The sequence below is a fragment of the Elgaria multicarinata genome, chromosome 23 (genome assembly GCF_023053635.1).
Source record: "Elgaria multicarinata webbii isolate HBS135686 ecotype San Diego chromosome 23, rElgMul1.1.pri, whole genome shotgun sequence".
Classification (NCBI taxonomy): Eukaryota; Metazoa; Chordata; class Lepidosauria; order Squamata; family Anguidae; genus Elgaria; species Elgaria multicarinata.
This window is the reverse complement of record NC_086193.1, coordinates 8343002-8363246: the sequence shown is the minus strand read 5'-3', so window position 1 is coordinate 8363246 and position 20245 is coordinate 8343002. Positions and strand designations below refer to the sequence as shown.

Here is a 20245-nt window from a genome sequence, read left to right as displayed (position 1 = left end):
GGCGCTCTCTAAATCTTAACGTCACCACATTAGGTTTCTTTGTGCATCTGGGCACCCGCAGCCCTGGTAGATGCAATTCCCCATCCAGGCGCAGTTGGTAATCATTCCAATCCCGACAGGGCGTATTCCTTCCACGTGAGTGCCGACGGGCAAATGCAGCCGGTCCCCTTCCCGCCCGACGCCCTGATTGGCTCCGGCATCCCCCGGCACGCACGCCTGCTCCACACGCTGTCCCATGGCGAGGTGGTCTGCGCCGTCACCATCAGCAACTCCACCCAGCACGTCTACACGGGAGGGAAAGGCTGTGTGAAGGTGTGGGACGTGGGGCAGCCGGGCGCCAAGACCCCCGTGGCTCAACTGGATTGCCTGGTAGGTGCGATGAAGGGGGAAGACGAGCTTTCCTAAGAGCATTCCTAGAGTTCCCTGAGAGTGGCTGCTGTAGAATCATAAAACAGTAAAGTTGGGAGGGGCCTACAAGGCCATTGAGTCCAACCCCCTGCTCAATGCAGGAATCCACCCTAAAGCATCCCTGACAGGTGGTTGTCCAGCTGCCTCTTGAAGGCCTCTAGTGTGGGAGAGGCCACAACCTCCCCAGGTAATCGGTTCCATTGTCGTACTGCTCTAACAGCCAGGAAGTTTTTCCTGATGTCCAGCTGGAATCTGGCTTCCTGTCACTTGAGCCCATTATTCCGTATCCTGCACTCTGGGATGTTATTGTATTTTAAAAATGGTTTTGTACATGTTGCTTTGTTGTATATTTCTTATCATCCATGGAAGCCGCTCTGTGTTATCTTTTGGTACAAAGGGAGATAATCGTCCTCATTCGTCTATAAGCAATCTTCGTGGGTGAGTGCAAAACAGCAACACCCAAGCAGAAGGGGAGGTGTCAAGAAACTGTGGGGAAAGCCGAGATTTCTAGGAAACCCCAAGGTTTGCAGGGGGAAACTGCCTCTTGAAGAGGGCATTTCTGCTCCTAGTGAACAGCCATTTGTATTACTCTTTCCCATGAATTTTGTTAATCCCTTAAAAAAAAATTAAAGGACACAAAGTCAGTCTAAAGTGGTGCCTGTCTTGCAGCTCTAATAGATTCGTGCCTTTCCAGTTCTTCCAGGGCCCATGATTCTGTGTCCTGCCCAGGGCAGGCTGCGTGTTGACACTAAATCTGTGAAAGTTTTTTTTTTAAAAAAAGAGCACAGTCAACAGTGATGCTGGGTGTATAATTCAGCTGTTTTATGACCTCTGTCTTCATTACAAAAGAAAAGGAGGCCAAGTTTCAAGTCCTCATGGCAGTAAAGAGAACCCTTGAAAGTACATGAGCAGGGCTGTCTGAAATCTCATGTTTCCTGATGATTTAAAGGTTTGGCGTATGGGTGCGTTCGTGCTTTGTATGGCTCCTGGCTTTCTCCCCTACAGAACCGGGACAACTACATCCGGTCCTGCAAGCTCCTTCCGGACGGCCGCAGCCTCATCGTCGGTGGGGAGGCCAGCACCCTCTCCATCTGGGACCTGGCGGCTCCCACCCCCCGGATCAAGGCGGAGCTGACCTCTTCGGCCCCCGCCTGCTATGCCCTGGCCATCAGCCCCGACGCCAAGGTCTGCTTCTCCTGCTGCAGCGATGGAAACATCGTGGTGTGGGACCTGCAGAACCAGACCATGGTCAGGTGAGATGCCAGGGGGTTTAGCCCAGCCACCCCCAAGCTTCCTTTGGCGAGGGGCGCACTTTGCATGCAGAAGGTCCGAGGTTCAATGGCCAGCATCTCTTCTTAAGGGCCTGGACAGCCTGGACAGCCGTTGCCACGCAGTGCAAACGATATTGTGTTAGATGGACCGGTGTCCTGACTTCGTCTAAAGCAGCTTCCTCTGTTCCTAAGCTGGCTGGTGTAGTGGTTAGAGTGCCAGAGGTAGGACCAGGGAGAACCACATTCAAGTCCCCATCCCCATGGCAGGATTTGTATTTTGTGGAGGCTTGTTCTTTCTGACCTCATTAAGAAACCCTGGAGTTCCTCCGGGTTCACTGTTGCTGGTTCACCCTGTGAACCATCGTCCTGTGTTATAGTGGATTTCCATAAGTATTTGATGGTTGGCATATAGTAGTATTTAGTACCATATAGATGACATGCAAAGGTAGATAGTAATTGATTATAGTTGATGGTTGGCATGCAATGGTATTTACTTCCTTGTATTTTATAGTTGACATGCAAAGGTAGATAGTAATTGATTATATTTGATGGTTGGCATGCAATGGTATTTACTTCCTTACAGTATGTTATAGTTGACATGCAAAGGTAGATAGTAACTGATTATAGTTGATGGTTGGCATGCAATGGTATTTACTTCCTTGTATTTTATAGTTGACATGCAAAGGTAGATAGTAATTGATTATATTTGATGGTTGGCATGCAATGGTATTTTCTTCCTTACAGTATGTTATAGTTGACATGCAAAGGTAGATAGTAATTGATTATAGTTGATGGTTGGCATGCAGTGACATTTACTTCCTTGTATTTTATAGTTGACATGCAAAGGTAGATAGTAACTGATTATAGTTGATGGTTGGCATGCAGTGGTATTTACTTCCGTTGCATTACAGCCCCAGGGGTATTTGGGCTCTAATGCTTATCTGGGAGAAAGACCCACTCAGCATTGCCCTCATGCTAGCTTTTGAGTAAATATGAGAACAGCCTGATCTTAAGCACCTGGCAGCATTTGATAGGTGACATGAAATGGTATGAAGTCCTGCAGACTGAAGAGATTCCATATGTGATCCTTGTTATATAATCGAGAGAAGCTGGCAGGGCACATTTCCCATCCAAATGGCAAATGGCAATGTCCCAATCAAAATCTGGGAGGCAGAAATGTTGGCATATTTTTTGAATGTTTGTGAATATTCATTTCAGCCCTTGATGGGTGTGCAAGGAGCTGGGTGGGAGAGGTTGAACTCTAGAGTCTACCCAGGAGAGGAGAAGATTAAGGTGATTCAAGATAATGGTCTTCTAATACCTGCGAAAGATAGAGCAGGTTTGTCCTCTGTTGCTCCAGAACACAGGACTAGAACCGATGGGTTGCAGTTGAAGGGCAACAGAATTTCACTAAATATTCAATGAACATTTCACTAAGAGCGAGGGCTGTTTAGCAATCAGGAGGTGATGGGCTGGATGTATTTAAGCAAAAGCTGTCAAGGGTGCAGTAGTTGTGTCCTGCATTGCTTATTGTGCAACAAGCGGGTCGGGGGGCTGGACTAGATGCTCTCTAAGGTACCTTCTAACTCCATGATTCTAAGGGAACTCTGCCTGGCCCTCTCATTGCTCACTCTTAGGCAAACAGTGGAGGGAGTCTTATTTAGATTTGTAATTTGTGTTGGTTATACTTCTGCTACTAACTGCTGTTGTTTAAACCGTTGCTGTTTTGATCCCCTCCTCCTCCTTCCTGCACAGTCCTACAGATTCCTGCTCATTGAGTTCTATGGGGCTTAATCCCAAAGACGTGGATGTAGGATGGATATTATATTATTTTATCGCCTGTGTTGTTTCGCCGTATCTGTAAGCCGCCTTTGAATGCAGTTTTAAAAAGGCAGAAAACAGATGATGAGGATAGAAGAAACGTGGAGATCAGAGTTCCCAGCAGGAGGGGAGGGGAGTTATTCCGCCACCCAGTTTCGTTCTGTCTCCCCAGGCAGTTCCAAGGCCACACAGATGGCGCCAGCTGCATTGATATCTCCAATTATGGCACCAAGCTCTGGACGGGGGGGCTAGACAACACCGTGCGGTGCTGGGACCTGCGGGAAGGCCGGCAGCTTCAACAGCACGACTTCAGCTCTCAGGTCATCATTTTTATCCCGCTCCTCAGCCAAAAAGGCTCTTGGAAGAGCTGCTGTAAAAACAAGGCAGTCCCTGTTTGCAGGCGTACCATGTAAAAAGGCATGACACGAAAGGAAGAGGGGAGGGGGAGGGAAGAGGAAAAACACAAGTACTGGTGGAATGGCCCTGCTTCCACCCATGTTTTCTTGGGTGGCCGTTATTCCAAATTGTGGGGTACTTGGTAATGTACAACAGGGGTCCTAAAGAAGGCTCCTACTTGATTCTGGATGTCTTTCCACCCACCACAACTCCCAGATTTTCTCGCTCGGTTACTGCCCCACTGGTGAATGGCTGGCAGTTGGGATGGAGAGCAGCAACGTGGAGATCCTGCACGTGACGAAGTCGGAGAAGTACCAGCTCCACCTTCACGAGAGCTGCGTCCTTTCCCTCAAATTTGCCTCCTGTGGTAGGTGTGTGAGCCCCTGCCTGCGTAGGTTCTGGCTTTCGCTTCAGGCTGGCGTCAGCTCCCAGGATAGTTTCAACAGAACGTGTGAAAAGAGCGGCAGCTGTGGGGCAAGGGGTCTTTTTATACAATTATGAGCATTTGGGGGTAAAGGGGGAATTTCCCTTCCACCTTTCAATACAGGGGCGTCAAACTTCTGTCCGTCCAAGGGCTGGATTCAATTTTGGAAGAACCCTTGTGGGGGTGGGGGAGGCAAAGTAACAAAAACGCCCCTCACGTTTGCGTAAAGCTCTCGCTGCCAGAAATTAAGCCTTACGAGAGGCGTTTCAACCTTTTAGAATGGGAGAGAGACCTGCGCAAAAGCCAGGAAACCACCGATGTGTTAAAAGCCCGGAGACCGGGGAAGGGTGTGTGGCCACTTTGCGCACCCAGATTCGGGCCACAAGCCTCACATTATGCTTCAGCCTGGAAGGCATTTCAGTTGCGTGGTTTGAATCCCACAGAAGGAAGCCATTCTTCGCAAAGGGCCTGTGGCACTCCCTGTCACAAGCCCAGATGGCTTTGAAAGGGAGATGATATATTCAGACTGTCTTGGACTGTAACTCCCATCATTCTGAGCCATGCTGGCTGGGGACATGGGGAGTGGTAGTCTGTGTAGGCTTTCCGGAGGACTTTTGTGGTTGGCATTTTGTCGCTGGGCCCTTGGTCTGATCCTGCAGAGCTATTTATTTATTTATTTATTTATTGCATTTATTTACCGCCCCATAGCCGAAGCTCTCTGAGCGGTTTACAAAAGTTAAAAACAGTAAACATTAAAAATATACAAAATTTTAAACCATCAAAAACATATAAACAACAGTATAAAAAGAACAGTATCCATTTAAAAACAATAGTTCTGCTCTTCTTATAGAGCAGGGGTGAGGAGCTCCCATCACCGTTAACTATGCTACCTGGGGCTGCTAGGAGTTGTAGTCTCATGCTCCCCAGCCCTGTGACAGAGGACGAGCTGTTAACCAGGACAGCAGAATGGAGCTTCCAAGCCCAGAAGCAGACTACCCTCTGGATCCTGGATATGGGGAACAAGCAGTGGGGCTCTGGGACCGGTTTTGCTGCATGTCTGTTTTAAAAGGAGAGCTCTTGGCAGGAGGGAGGGAGGAAGAGCCCTGTGTGAGCCAGAAGGTGACAAAGCCAACCGTCTCTTCCCCTCCCCTGCTCATTGCATCCTTCGCCGTCCTGCAGATAAAAATCGATGCAGATCAAATCAATCCTCTGGGCTTTTTTTCTCCCTGTCTGCCTCCAGGAAAATGGTTTATCAGCACTGGCAAAGATAATCTGCTCAATGCGTGGCGGACGCCCTACGGGGCGAGCATCTTCCAGGTACGGGAGGCAGGGAGCTGTGGATTGGGGTGGGTGGGAGTGGGGGTGCGGGGCTGACAGCCGCTACTACTTCCACTTAACCGTGTGTTTTTTTCTTGGGGAAAATGACTGTGTAGTCTCCCTCCCACCCTCGCTCAGCTCAGCTCTTCCTTCCTGGGCTAAGAGCCATTTCACCCAGTCTAAAAACTGCAACAGAGCTTCCTGTCCAGGGAGTTGCAGGCCTGGGGTGGGGGGTGCAGCAGTGCTCCGGTGTCCTTGACTTGGGCCTGTGGACCCCCCCATCCCTCGGAATCGGAGCTCTCCATCTCTGCTCTGCGCTTGGGAGAGGGCGGACAAGACCCCTGAAAGCCCTCTGGTTGGGGAGGGAGTTGGGACGGACTGCATGCGTGGTGGCTCGTGGGTGACTTGGAAGTGAAACTCAGCCTCTGTCTAGGCACGCTCAAAGCCCCACGGTTGCCACAAAGCCGTGCTGCAGTGGTTGTATGACGCAGCCACCGTGGGGCCTTTTTGTGAAGCTGCACACCAAAAAGTCAGGGGTTTACCCGGCGTGGTGGGAGCGAGGTCACCCCGGCTCTTCTGCCGTCTGACCTCCAGGAGCAGTCCTGGCCAAAGGCGACCGACGAGTGGTTGCCAAAAGCCAGGAAGCGTACCTGGATGATGGCTGGAAACCCCGCACTCCCTCCCTGGGAGCAGGTAAGTGGAACTGCGGGGCTTTGGGGGAATGCTGTGCCGTGAAGGCAGCCCCCCCGGAAGGCAGGCATTCCCCCGCCAGACAGAAACGGTCGCTCCGCATCCAGCGCTCCCCATCCTAACGCTGAGGGCCACTGAGAGAGAGAGAGAGCAAGAGAAAGAATGAACCGGCAAGGAAACAATTGGATTCTAGAGTGTTATGGTTGGCCCTGTAGGAGACCCCACCAGACCCAACTGCTCTGCCCACTAGGCAGAGCCAGTCTGGGAAGAAGGACAGCTCCTCCCGCTGGAGAGGGAACGATCCGGGAGAAGATCCTGCTTGCTTGCCCCAGGAGGAGATGCCATCCCCTGGGGATGCCACGTCTCCCAGGAAGCTCCGGAGAACCCTTCTCCCCACCCTGGTTTTCCCATTTTCTTTTGCAGTCCAAAGAATCCTCCTCTGTGCTGAGCTGCGACATCTCTACCAATGACAAATTCATCGTGACAGGATCGGGGGACAAAAAAGCGACGGTTTATGAACTGGTGTATTGAGGGGGGGAGGTCGCGCCCCTCCTCCTGCCCCCTTTTTTTTTAACCTTCGGAGGCCCACCCCCACTCGGGAAACTGGTTGGAAGCCCCCCTCCCTCCACCGCCGCACTGACAAGGACGCTGGGGTGGCCATGAAGCAATGGGCACGTGCCCCCCTCCCCCAGTGTGAGCTGAACTCTGCCATTCTTTGGGAACGCGAATTCTGCAGCTAGATTTGGAGATTCCAGTAAAGACAGCCCATGCACTTCCAAGCTGGTCTTCATAGCCCCTTGAGGACTAGAAACTTTAAACGCTGAGATTCTCAGGAAGATATCCCCTCGGAATCAAGGGGCACGTACAGGGCATAATTTATTTAAACCAGGCAAGGACCACAGAAGAGGGGGAGGTAATTTCTGCACCTTCTCCTCGGGTCCCACTAATTGAATAACTGGCCTAGGACATCAAAAAATAAAATAAAATTAAGCCTCCCCTGGAACAGGAGGGAACACTGCCGCCCCCCCTCCACCCCCAACACACACACACTGTGATTGACAAGCAGAGATCAACTGATACAAAACATCTTGTCGTCGTCCCCCAACCCAGTTTTTTTTACGGTGCAAACAAAAGAAACCAGTGTTCAAATCCACCAGAGTTATTAAATGTATTTAAAAATTGCAAGTCGCTGTGTTGGTCCATTGGGAGTGGGTGGGAGGGAAATAAAGCCACGGGTGGGTAATCCTGCAGCCTCCCACATGTCCTGGGACATCGAACCCCGTCAGCCCAACCTGCAAGTTCAAAGATCAGGGATGATGGGAGCTGGGGGTTAGGGACATCTGGATGGCCTTATTACCCTCCATTTTAGGAGGAGCAACTATAAAAAGTCACAAAGAGGCAAGCAAGCATTTGCGTTCAGTACGGCTTGACAAACAAAAAGTGGACCGGGAAAGGATTTGCTGGACAAGGTGAAGTAAATAGAGGGAGAAGACCCTCCTCTCCGTCCTGCCACCATCAGAGGCAGGCTTGGGGAGAGCATGAGAGGGTCTTCTTGGTGGCTGCCCCCAGATTCTGGAACCCCTTGCCGCGAGGCCAGTCTAGCACCGTCCTGGGTGTCTTTCTGCAGGCAGGTAAAGACATTTCTATTCGGGCTGGTGTTTGGCTTTCAAGCTCATGTACTTGCTGAAAAAGGTTTTCAGCTGGTGGCTGCTCCTTATTTCTTCCTTACTGGTGTTTTTTTTTTTTTTAATGTTTTGGTTATAATTCTATATTTTATTACTTCTTTCTAGTGGAATGGTGGAAGAAAAAAATAATAAAATCAAATCTTGTCCAGCCAAAGCTTCCTTTTATTCCTTGTTTGGTTGAGCCTGCTGAAGCGTTCGGATGACCTCAAATGCTTGCATGCCTTTACGTGACTTTTCAATTGAACTGCTCTTTACGAACGATGTACATCCCTTCCTCCCCGTTTTTGGTGGGTGGTGGGTGGTGGGTGGGATGACATGGATGCGACTGCACAGAGGAGAGAGAGGAGACGGCACGTGAACTCTTCTGAAAAGCATCTGTTGTCCACGTTGCAAGTCAGACACAAACACGCCCACGGACCACGATGTCCTTAACCGCCAGAAGAGCAGCCCTGCTGAATCAGACCAAGGGTTCACACAGTGGCCTGTGGGAAGCCCACATTGGCCGGCCGGGGAGGCGTAGAATAGCCGCCTCCTGCTCGTTCCCAAGGAACTAGTAAACAGAAGCATGACCCCCCCAATATGGGTGGTATTGTGGCTAGGAGTCAAGGGGCCTGTTCAGACGACACTTCAGGCTCTGTGGTTTGCGAAACTGTGGTTAGCACCCACCGCAAGCTACGCTGTCGCACACAACACTTTAAACCCAGGTTAGAGCTGCTCACCCTGCTGCAGATGGTCCGGCTGGCCCCTGAAACTCTGCTGCTTAACCAAAAGCCTTAACCAGGGGTCTTCCGGGATGGCCTTCTCCAGGAATTCAACCCCTCGCCCCACCCTTTAAGGCCTCCAAATTGGTGGGCCATCACTACATTGTGTAGTAGTAAATTCCATAGTTTTAACCCTGCATGGTGCGAAGGAGTCCTTCCTTAAACAATTCAGCTTCGTTTGCTGACCCCATTTGGGTTTTCATATTATGAGAGGGAGAGAAACATTTTTCTCCACAATGTGCCTCATTTTATACTCCACCCACACCTTGCTTACCTTTTTTGAGTGCCATTTCTCCCATGAAAATTTCGACCATTCTCATTCAATCTGATAGGAAAGGAATTAAAAGGAAAAGACATTTTGGATAAATTCTCATGGTTTTGGTTCAGGGTTCTTGTGCTTACGAGATGGCTGAGGAGTGTGTGAGTGCCTTTCATTGGACAATCATCTCTTTTGACAGCCTGTAGCCTCCCATTTATTTTTCAAATTTTGTTAAATTCTTATCAGAAAAAACAAAACAAACTAAAATCTCACCCCCCTGCACTGGCCAAATTCAAGAGGTACAGCTATTCCCATCAAGGAGATGGTACAGTGGTGGCGAAAATTATGGACACTTTTTGAAATTTTCATGTTTTGCAACCTTGCATGCTTATAGAAAATGTTGTTTCACGAAATTCAAATATTTATATATCAATTGAAAGAGAATTTAATGCTGAATCCAATACAAAACACAGAATGCAAATATCTGCAGTACAAAAAAACATTATGCTTACTTTGTCTAAAAATAAGCACAGGTGTGATTGAGTGAAGACATGGCTTGGAATTGCAAACCCTACTGGCCAATCACAGTCCTTGTTCTGGGGACCAATTCCATGGCAGTGGCTGCGATACATCATAATTTCTCAAGTTGGGGAAAGTCAGTTTTGCGGTTCGTTCAGTAACTGAAGCGCAATTGGAGCTTGTGTGACTATTTGAAGTATTTCTCAAATTAAAAGTGCACATATGTACATCATAAATAGAGCCATGGCACCAAAGAAAAGAGTTGATTGGACACCCAAGAAAAGAAGCAGGGTTGTTGTATTACGTGAATCAGGTCTTTCTATTGATATTGAAACATTTGAATTTCGTGAAACAACATTTTCTATAAGCAGGCAAAGTTGCAAAACTTGAAAATTTCAAAAAGCGCCCCCAATTTTGGCCTCCACTGTACGTGCCTGCCCTGTTCCTGTTAAAAGATGAGGAGCTGGTCAGAAAAGTGGCACTTCGAAATCAACCCTACAACCATGGCTGCGTACACTGGGATTGGGGATTCATGCCCAGCCTTTCAAGAGTGAAATACTCAAAGCCCTGGGCCTGGATGGACAAATTTGTCCATTTGCAGCATGGTCAAATGCATCTAATTCTTTTAAAAGAGCCAAACCAGCCTCTCATTGAGCCTAATCTCACCTTTTGTGAAGTGCTTTCTGCAAGCATCTGAGGGTTGCAACTCATTTCGGCAATTATCTCCCCATGTTCTGTACAGAGCCAAATGTAATATTAAGAGCTAAAACTTGTATTACATCGGCCAGGATTCTTTTCTCTCCTTTTTGTTTTTTTTTAAAGGAAAAAGTCGCATGTTCACTTTTCTTGTATGCTCATCTTACTCCAGGTAAAGCTCTGTTGAACATCATGGGATTTACTTTTGTGTAAGCTTACACAGGCTAGATACTGCAAGAGTCCCTCGCCTTAGCTGCACGTGCAAATCCAGATCTTTCCGTGTGTCACACGGTGCTGTTGCGGCCGGCAAGCATTTCTAATTAAATAAAACCTCAAATGCAAATGAACGAAGACTGAGCCCCGACAAACACCCCCTCACAGTTTTATTTAAAGATTAAAAAAAAAATTAAACACACAAGAAACTCTTCCAAGGAATTCAGAACACACACCAAAAAAGAGAGGAACCCCTGCCCCCCCGCCCGCCCCCCCCCCCATGCCCCAGAAAAATAAGACTGGGGAGAAAACATGACAGCAGCTGCCAGAGTCTTTTTTCTTTCTTTCTGAAATTAGTGATCATTTCTATCCCCTCGTTTGCAAAAGCAGGGTGCTCAGCGGCAGTTGAAGGTGGTCACCCTGCACCCTCTTCACCGAAGGCTAAGTTTCTGTAAGTGTATTCTTTGGCTGGAAAAAGCTGGGAGGGGGGACGGACGGACGACTCGTTTGGCTCCTTCTCCCAGATTCGGTTTTGACAAGGGCGCCGATTTGCCTCAGTACATGACCTCGTAAACAGATGCCTTCTTGTCCCCGGAGCCAGTGACGATGAATTGGTCATCCGTGGAGACGTCACAGCTGAGGACGGAGGACGACTCCTTAGACTGAAATGAAAGATGTGGTTATGCGATAAAACCCAGTAGCGATTGCATCAGGAGTGTCAGCACTCCTGCTAAGAGCAAACTCAGGCGGGTGAGTGCCAGTAGGACCGGAGCCAAAACTGGGCCGCTGAGGAACAAGAAGGAGGGATCTCTCTGCCCAGAGGAACGCTGAGGTTTGCAGAAGGGCCATAAAAAGTGTTTTAAACCAAACACCAACGGGCCAACACGTCCCACAGCCCAATGAGAACTGAACATGCTCAGAGGCTGTGAAATTATAAGTGTTTGTTGGAGGTGGAGGGCAAAACAAAGAAAAACAAAAAAACAAGAGAAGATGGAGTATCCCAGAGTATTCAAAATATTGCAGTGTTCTCTTGTTCAAGGGGCCAGCCATACCCTTAAACAAGAGAATGCTGCAATATTTTGTAGCAGGTCAGATTTTATCATGTATAAAGCCAGCATACAATTACTCCTTGTGGAATAAAAAACAATTTTCACAGCCCTCCTAAAAGGTGGGGGTGGGAGGTAGAGAAGGCATCTGACAGAGGTCCCTGTGGTAGAAGGGAATTCTGTGGAGCCACCACTGAGTAGGATCTGCTGCTGGTATTCCTCCGTCTAAATTTTAGCTGGTGATGGACCGGAAAGCAGTGGCCTCTGCAGGGCTGGGGACCCTTGGAATGACTTGGCCTTAGGCCCTTTAGGGCTTTAACGTGTGAAGCAACAGCATTTTCTAACTGAGCCCAAAACGAACTGGCCATCAGTGTCATACATGGCATCTTGCCGCTATCGGAATCCTGATGGCCACATTTTGAACCAATTAAGAGTTTCCTGGCTCTCCTTAAAAAGGCAGCCCCATGTAGACAGCATCGTAGTAGTCCAGTCTGGATGTAAACACTGGTAACCATTCTGCGATGCCTGTTCAGTGGCAGCTCCCCTCTTTCAAAGCCTCCTCTAGCTACCTAGGAAGGAGAACAAACCATCGGCCTTTTGAGAGTTGAAGGCAGCAGTAAGGAGGCAGGGTGGGAGGTTGGGGCTTGCTTGCAGCAGACACCCACGGTCAGGTAAATGAGAGTTTTGCAAGTGTTTCAGAAAAGCTGTATCTGTCAAAACACTACTGACTCTCTTAAAAACTAGGGCTGTGCACCCACCCCCCGATCTGGTTCGGAGCCCCCGAAGCAACCCTGATTTGGCTCAGGGGTGCTTCGGGGGTTGCCCGACCCGCCTCGGCACCGAAGCGAGATTTGGGCCCTCTGAGGCAACTTGGACTTTTCTGGGTGCCGGCTGCCTTTCCCCACTCACCTGCTGCCACCATCCGCCGCCTCCATCCTTGCGTCTGGCAGCTTTTGCTGCCGCCGATGCATATGACTGGAAGTAGGCCGCGCAATTTTAAGATATCGTGGGGGCTCTGCTGATTAGTACCTCTATGGCCACCGTAGTTTGCCATAGAAGTACTAATCAGCAGAGCCCCCACGATATCTTAAAATTGCGCGGCCTACTTCCAGTCATATGCATCGCTGACAGATGGCAGTGGAAGCAGCAGGTAAGGAACCGCCAAGGGCCACTCCGAACTGCTGAGGCGCCCCGAAGCTTCGGAGCCAATTGGCTTCGGCTTCGGGCACCTCAGGGTTTGCCCAAACTGCCTCAGAACTGAGCTGAGGTGGGCCGAATCAGCTTGAGGCGCTGCACAGCCCTATTAAAAACTATTGTCTGTCTACAGCCTTGCAGGATGGCTTCTCTCTGTCTCTCTCTGTCTCTGTCTCTGTCTCTCTCTCACACACACACATTCTCAGGCCCCGTCTCCTCATTACCTGGAATATACTCGCTCCATAGGGCGTCCTCCAGGCATTCAACAAATTGTCCTTCCCAGTACTCACGAACCATTTCCCTGCAGTGGAGATGAGTTGAAACAAGCCGTTACCTATTTTCCCTGTCCCCCCCACAAGTGAAGAATTCATCTCATTCTTGACAAAAGACACCCCCCTCCTCCCCCAGGAGACCCAAGGTGAAACAGTGGGATTTACAGACCAACCCCTAAGGCCAAACTCATTTTTCGAGGGTGGATCTTGACCATCCATGCAGAAGAGGGAGGTCTCATTAGGGTTGGGAGAATCCCACACTTTGCAGAATCCCCGCAAAAGAAAAGAAAATCATTGCAGGGGGCAGGACTAGAAAAGCAGTGGAACGGGGACAGAATGGAAGAAGGCTTCACTGGCTGGCTGGCACGGTGGCGGGCGTTCCAGCACTGGGCATGGCTGGCTGGCATTCTCAGCAGGGGCAAGTCCACAGGGCCGTGCATTTGGGGGAGGAGGGTCACACCTACCGCAGGAGGCAAACTTGAGGGAGAGGACGCAGCTCTCGTGAAGGTGGAGCTGGTACTTCTCGGGCTTCAAGACGTGCAGGATCTCCACGTTGCTGCTCTCCATCCCAACTGCCAGCCATTCGCCGGTGGGGCAGTAGCCCAGGGAGAAGATCTGGAAGGGCGGGAAGAGAAAGATGGGGGCAGGAGAGAGGCAGCCGCGCGGCCCCCGCGGAACCTGGGCTTGGTGGATGCCGACATTCTGCAGGAGGCAGCGTTATTTGAATTCAGCCCCCAATTTCTAGTCCTTGTCATTGCAAAGCGGTCAGGCAACACCTGTCGAAATCTCCCCGAAACCAAGAGGACAGGAAGACTTTGCCAGCGGTCTGAGGGCGGGATGTTGGATTTGTGCACGCAGTTTGCTGGGAATGAATCCTTTTTCTGGCCATGTAAATTTGCAGGAGTGGGGGCCGCAGCAAGGGAGAAAGGATTAAAGCCCCCTGGCCCCCTCTAGGTTCCCAGACTGGATCAGAATCCTGTGCTAACTTTTGAGTATTGTAGGGGAGAAGCAGAGTCGCTACCTAGGTCTTCAAAAAGCAATGTGTAGTTTGACCCTAAAAAGGGGTGGGGGAAATGTCCCATGATAGGGGATTGTACAATTATGCCTGGTGTAGAAATAGTGGAGGAAGGAAGAGAGAGGAGTCCTTCAAACGATACATCGTTAACTTATGGAACTCACTGCCACAAGAGATGGCAGAGCCTAAATGGCTTTAAGAGGGGATTAGACGAATTGCTAGGAGGGTAGGGCTACCAAGGGCTATAAATCAGGGGTGCAGAACCTCAGGCCAGGGGTCCAAATCTGTCCTGTTTGGGGTCCCAATCAGACCTTTCCAGGGTTCTCCAGATAACCTCGCCCACTTTCCCAGGCCCTGGCCCCTTTTCCCTGCTCTTCTGGCTGGTTCCCAGGTTTTGTGCAGTCCCCACCCTAACCCCCACCAATTGTAAAAGGGCAAAAATGCCTCCACTAAGGTTTCGTTGCTGACAGAAAGAACTTGAAGCTACATCATACAGGTATTTTGCCCCAACCCACCACTGCAATGCAGTCCCTGAGACCTCCTTCGAGATGGAATTTGGGCCCTGCTGTAAATCATGGAATCAAAGAACAGTAGAGTTGGAAGAGGGCTACAAGGCCATTGAGTCCAACCCCCTGCTCAATGCAGGAATCCACCCTAAAGCATCCCTGACAGAGGGTTGTCCAGCTGCCTCTTGAAGGCCTCTAGTGTGGGAGAGCCCACAACCTCCCTAGGTCACTGGTTCCATTGTCGCACTGCTCTAACAGTCAGGAAGTTTTTCCTGATGTCCAGCCGGAATCTGTCTTCCTGTAACTTGAGCCCGTTATTCCGTGTCCTGCACTCTGGGAGGATCGAGAAGAGATCCTGGTTGGCCCTCTTCTGTGTGACAACCTTTTAAGTGTTTGAAGAGTGCTATCATGTCTCCACTCAGTCTTCTCTTCTCCAGGCTAAACAGGCCCAGTTCTTTCAGTCTCTCTTCATAGGGCTTTGTTTCCAGACCCCTGATCAGCCTGGTTGCCTTCCTCTGAACACGCTCCAGCTGGTCTGCGTCCTTCTTGAATTGTGGTGTGCAGAACTGGACACAGTACTCAAGATGAGGCCTAAGCAGTGCTGAACAGCTAGACGCAACCTCCACATTCAGAGAGAGCATGCCACTGAACGCCAGCTGCCCACAGCCACTTCAACTGGGGCCACGCTAAGCGAGTCCCTGTCCTCTTATATCCCATCCCTCCCCCTTGCAAGCGCTCCACCCCCTCCCCGCCTCCTGCCTGCGAGCTGAAGTCGTGCTGCTGAAGCTGCCGGCCTTCCCGCAGGTCCCAGGACCGCACAGTGTTGTCCAAGCCCCCCGTCCACAGCTTAGTGCCGTCATTCGAGATGTCGATGCAACTGGCGCCGTCCGTGTGACCCTGGAATTGCCTGGCAAGGGAAAAAGAAGAAAAGAAGAGATACTCACGCTCAAGGAACAATGGATGACATGGGCCCCGTTAAAACAGCCGTCAGCTAGAGCTGCCAAACAGATTAAGAATACTGTTTGGAATGATTAACAGTCAGGAAATTAAACTGGCAAGTCTGTCTGTGTATCCTGCAATTCCACAGCAATGGGAAAAAAGCAAAATATATTGGCAAATTTGCTTCCTGCGAATCTCAGAAGCCTTCTTCTTTTCTTTAAAAAAACTCCCAAGTTTTTATGGATGTGAAGATAAACCTGAAAGTCTGTAAGCAACAATTGCTGAAAGCTCATAAGGCAGAGAAGTGTCTGGATTCATCAGTCTTTACTGTGCCCATGATTAGCAAAAGGGGGGGGGGAAGGAGAGGGGAATCAAAGTCGGAGACATTTATGCAAATTGATTTGCATAATTAAAAACACACACATTTATATCCCACTTTTTTGCTTTTGCGAGCAAGCCAAGGTGGCTTCCATGGTTCTCCTCCTCCTCCTCCTCTTCACGTTATCAGCTCAATGACTGAGACCCCGTGAGCTTCCAGGTCAAACCCGGCTCTCCGCAAACCCAGTCCAGCACTCCAGCTACTACGTCACACTGGTTCCCAAATCAAGCGTTTGCTTCCTCTTCACAACAACCTTGCTAGGTAGGTTAGGCCAAGAGAGGCCAACTGGGTAAGGTTACCCAGTGAGCTGGAAGGCCAAGTGGGGACTTGAACCCAGGGCTTTCAGATAGATAGGATACTCTAACCACTACACCTCGGTGGCTTGAAAGCATGCACCAGGGTCCCCCCCCCCCCCATGGGAACAGGGAGCTCACCTCACAAGCGTCTGGTTCTGCAGGTCCCACACCACAATGTTTCCATCGCTGCAGCAGGAGAAGCAGACCTTGGCGTCGGGGCTGATGGCCAGGGCGTAGCAGGCGGGGGCCGAAGAGGTCAGCTCTGCCTTGATCCGGGGGGTGGGAGCCGCCAGGTCCCAGATGGAGAGGGTGCTGGCCTCCCCACCGACGATGAGGCTGCGGCCGTCCGGAAGGAGCTTGCAGGACCGGATGTAGTTGTCCCGGTTCTAGGGCGGGAGGAAGAGAATGGGCCTGTTCAGAAGACACCTTAAACCCTGCTGGTTGAGGCTTTGGGTTAGTGCTAACCCCAGTGAACCACAGTTTCGCTAACCACAGAGCCTGAAGCATTGTCTGAACTGGCCCAATAAGGCCCACCAGCAGCCGAAAGGGGAGGCATCATTCGGAATGAAGCAGCAATGCTTTCAGGCCTGCCCCCACCCTCAGAGATATCTCAGCCTCCTTTCCTTAATGTTGTTCCATGTTTTTTTAATAGGAAAAGCCAAGTTTCTAGCCCCTTTTTTGCGAACGGCCAAATCTCATAACGCGATGCTGGAGACTTGCCATCGGACATCTCAACATCTACATTTAAGACCAGGTGCAGAGAGCTCCACGTGCAGTGGGAACAGCAGCGGTGCTGGGTGAAGCGGCGTTTGACCCTCCTCCACCCTGTTTGGGTCACAGCCCAAACTCTCTCCCCCGAGTTCTGCTGCTGCCCAGATCAAGTTCGAAGGTCCCTGCAGCCGTACATTTTTTTTAAAAAGGCAGGAGAACTGGGGGCCCTGCCACGTCATCTCTTGCATTGTACGCGGATTTAGCCCTAACAGTGATAAGGAAAAGAAGTTGGAACACGACATGTCAGCAGGATTCTGTCTTACTCTGGGAAACTGTGTCAGCCAGTTCTGGTTGGGGTAACACTCCCCCTGAAAGGCTGCGTTCGCAGCTTGGGGATGCTTCTGGATCCGTCACTCCAATGACAGCCCAGATAGAGGCGACGGCCAGGAGTGCCTCCTATCAGCTTCAGCTCATACGCCAGCTGCGCCCCTTCTTAGAGTCAGAAGACCTAAAGACGGTCGTGCCCGTGCTCGTAACTTCGAGGCTCGACTTCTGCAATGCACTCTACATGGGGCTACCTTTGTGCTTAGTCTGGAAGCTTCAACTAGTTCAAAATAGGGCAGCCAGGATGGTCACTGGTACATCTAGGGGTGTCCATATTACACCAGTTTTAAAATCTCTTCACTGGCTGCCAATTAGTTTCCAGGCGAAGTATAAAGTGTTGGTTCTTACCCATAAAGCCCTACATGGTTTGGGTCCAGGCTACCTGCGGGATCGCCTTCTCCCGTACAATCCGCCCCAGACACTCAGGTCCTCTGGGATGAATCTACTTCAACCTGCCAAAATTAGGCTGATGGGTATTACCCAGAGGACCTTCTCTTCTGCTGCTCCCAGACTGTGGAATGGCCTGCCGGAAGAGACTCTTCAACTTGACAGTCTATTAGCATTCAAGTAAGCTATCAAGACCGATCTCTTCTGGCAGGCCTATCCAGTGGAATTTTAGGATGTTTTTAGGATGTTTTTAGGATGTTTTAACAATGTATATTATGTTCTTAATTCAGTTTTATGTATTTTATATTGAAGGTTGTTCCCCACCTCGATCAAAATGGAGAGGCGGGTAAGAATAAATTCTATTATTATTATTATTATTATTATTATTATTATTATTATTATTATTATTATACCCAAATGTTGCCTTCCAGCGTGTGAGAAGATGCTGCAATGGTTGAAAACAATTTTTGCACTTTGCACACCTGTGCATATGTCCCCTGCGACAAAATGTTGCAGCGTGAAGTACTCTTGTTCCCAGTTGCAGCCAGCCCTGCCCTCTTCCACAATATGCCATTCCGTTCTCTCCCTTCCCCAAACACACACGGCCATGGAGCTGGCCGAGACGCAAGAGGTGCTCCCACACCGCTTACCAGGCAATCCAGTTGAGCCACGGGGGTCTTGGCGCCCGGCTGCCCCACGTCCCACACCTTCACACAGCCTTTCCCTCCCGTGTAGACGTGCTGGGTGGAGTTGCTGATGGTGACGGCGCAGACCACCTCACCGTGGGACAGCGTGTGGAGCAGGCGTGCGTGCCGGGGGATGCCGGAGCCAATCAGGGCGTCGGGCGGGAAGGGGACCGGCTGCATTTGCCCATCGGCGCTCACGTGGAAGGAATACGCCCTGGGGTGGCAAGGAGGGGAGGGGGGCAGAAGAAGCTTTAAAACATAAAACAAACTCAAACTCCCATCAGCCCCCAGCCAGCATGGCCAATGGCCAGAGATGATGGGAATTCAAATCCAACAACATCTGCAGGTTTGTGGGTTCCCCACCTTGATTTAGAACTATGGATCTCTTCATCCTTCTTGAATCGTGGTGTCCAGAACTGGACACAATACTCAAGATGAGGCCTAAAACAGTGCTGAACAGAGGGAACCAGTACTTTGTGCAATTTGGAAGCTAAGAAGTATATTTATGCAGCCCAAAACAGCATTTGCCTTTCTTGCAGCCATATCGCACTGTTGGCTCATATTCAGCTTGCGATCTACAACAACTCCAAGATCCTTCTTGCTTGTAGTATTGCTGAGCCAAGTGTCCCCCATCTTGTAGCTGTGCATTTGGTTTCTATTCCCTAAATGTAGAACTTGGCATTTATCCCTATTAAATTTCATCCTGTTGTTTTCAGCCCAGCACTCCAGCCTATCAAGATCACTTTGAAGTTTGTTTCTGTCTCCCAGGGTATTAACTGTCCCACCCAATTTTGTCATCTGTAGATTTGATCAGCGTTCCCTGCACCTCCTCGTCCAAATCATTAATAAAAATGTTGAAGAGCACTGGGCCCAGGACTGAGCCCTGCGGCACCCCACTCGTTGCCTCCCCCCCAGTTTGAGAAGGTTCTATTGATAAGCACTCTTTGAGTCCGATTCTGTAGCCAACGGTGGATCCATCTAGTCCATTTTTAGCTAGTTTGTTAATCAGAATGTCATGGGGCACTTTGTCAAAAACTTTGCTTAAGCCAAGCTATATTTTGTCTACAGCATTCCCACAGTCCACAGGGGAGGATCAAAGAATGAGATCAGATTAGTTTGACAGTATTGTGGGATCTACTTAGCTTTTTACTAGAACCTTGAGATGCTCCAGCAGGAGCCAGGTGCAAAAGGCAGACACTCAGAAACAAGGGACTCTAAGCCAAGCGATCTGCCGCCCACTCCTACACTACACCCTACAACACCCATGTGAGGTAGGCCAATATTATTACCCCCCACTATTGCCAAGTGAGGTGGGTGGGAAGAGCATCGAGGCAATAGAAATTTTCAGTACGCTAGCCTAGCGGGGGCGAGTGCTAAACTGGCTGGGGTGGGAAACTCTTGGCCCTCCAGATGGTTGGCCTACAACTCCCATAATCCCTCACCATTGGCTAAGCTAGCTAGAGCTCTTGGGTGTTGTAGACCATTGTCTTTTATCAGTCATAATGAAAAACCCAGGGAGGGATTTGATGGTCCTGTTAAAAACTCAATGCCCCTCCCGCAAAAAAGGAGCGGAGGAAAAAGATGTGCTTGCGGCAATGACCTTGGGGGCAGCCCACTTGAGGGGCTGGAGTGTGGAGGCCCTGGGCTGACAGTCCTCAGTGCCTCCTCAAAGCGGCTACGATTCTACAGCCATCCGTCGGGGAGGCTGCTGTTGCATCCTGCATTACTGATCCTTCATTCAGCAGTGAGTTGGACTTGATGATCCCGAAGTTCTGGTTGGACTCGATGGCCTTAGAGGCCCCATCCAACTCTACGATTCTATGATTCTCTTCCAATGCTACAATTCTACAGCCATGGAGTAGAGGGTCAGTTAGAATCCCCTGTTCAGCCAGGAGGCCCACGGGTGACCTCAGGCTGTGTTCCCTGCTTCTTTCTCCCTAACCAACCTCGCAGGGTTGTCGTGAGGGTCA

At 50.0% G+C, this 20245-nt stretch overlaps 2 protein-coding genes across 6 annotated transcripts in view; one reads left to right on the top strand and one right to left on the bottom strand.

The window, feature by feature from the left end:
- TLE5 (TLE family member 5, transcriptional modulator) overlaps positions 1-7542 on the top strand; it is a 99458-nt gene extending 91916 nt beyond the window's left edge. For both annotated transcript variants that reach the window (XM_063147015.1, XM_063147013.1), the window contains exons 15-20: positions 120-369; positions 1414-1661; positions 3673-3820; positions 4113-4263; positions 5561-5637; positions 6751-7542. In XM_063147015.1, the coding sequence (XP_063003085.1) occupies positions 120-369; positions 1414-1661; positions 3673-3820; positions 4113-4263; positions 5561-5637; positions 6751-6858 (982 nt within the window). In that variant the 3' untranslated portion in view covers positions 6859-7542. The remainder of the gene's footprint in view (positions 1-119; positions 370-1413; positions 1662-3672; positions 3821-4112; positions 4264-5560; positions 5638-6750) is intronic.
- A 3237-nt stretch (positions 7543-10779) lies between these two features.
- Positions 10780-20245, bottom strand: part of LOC134412993 (transducin-like enhancer protein 1) — a 65596-nt gene continuing 56130 nt past the window's right edge. For 2 of the 4 annotated variants that reach the window (XM_063147009.1, XM_063147010.1), the window contains exons 16-21: positions 18240-18489; positions 16246-16493; positions 15253-15400; positions 13437-13587; positions 12925-13001; positions 10780-11122 (exon numbers count right to left, since the gene is read on the bottom strand). In XM_063147009.1, the coding sequence (XP_063003079.1) occupies positions 11015-11122; positions 12925-13001; positions 13437-13587; positions 15253-15400; positions 16246-16493; positions 18240-18489 (982 nt within the window). In that variant the 3' untranslated portion in view covers positions 10780-11014. The remainder of the gene's footprint in view (positions 11123-12924; positions 13002-13436; positions 13588-15252; positions 15401-16245; positions 16494-18239; positions 18490-20245) is intronic. The other 2 variants (XM_063147011.1, XM_063147012.1) reach the window with 1 other exon arrangement.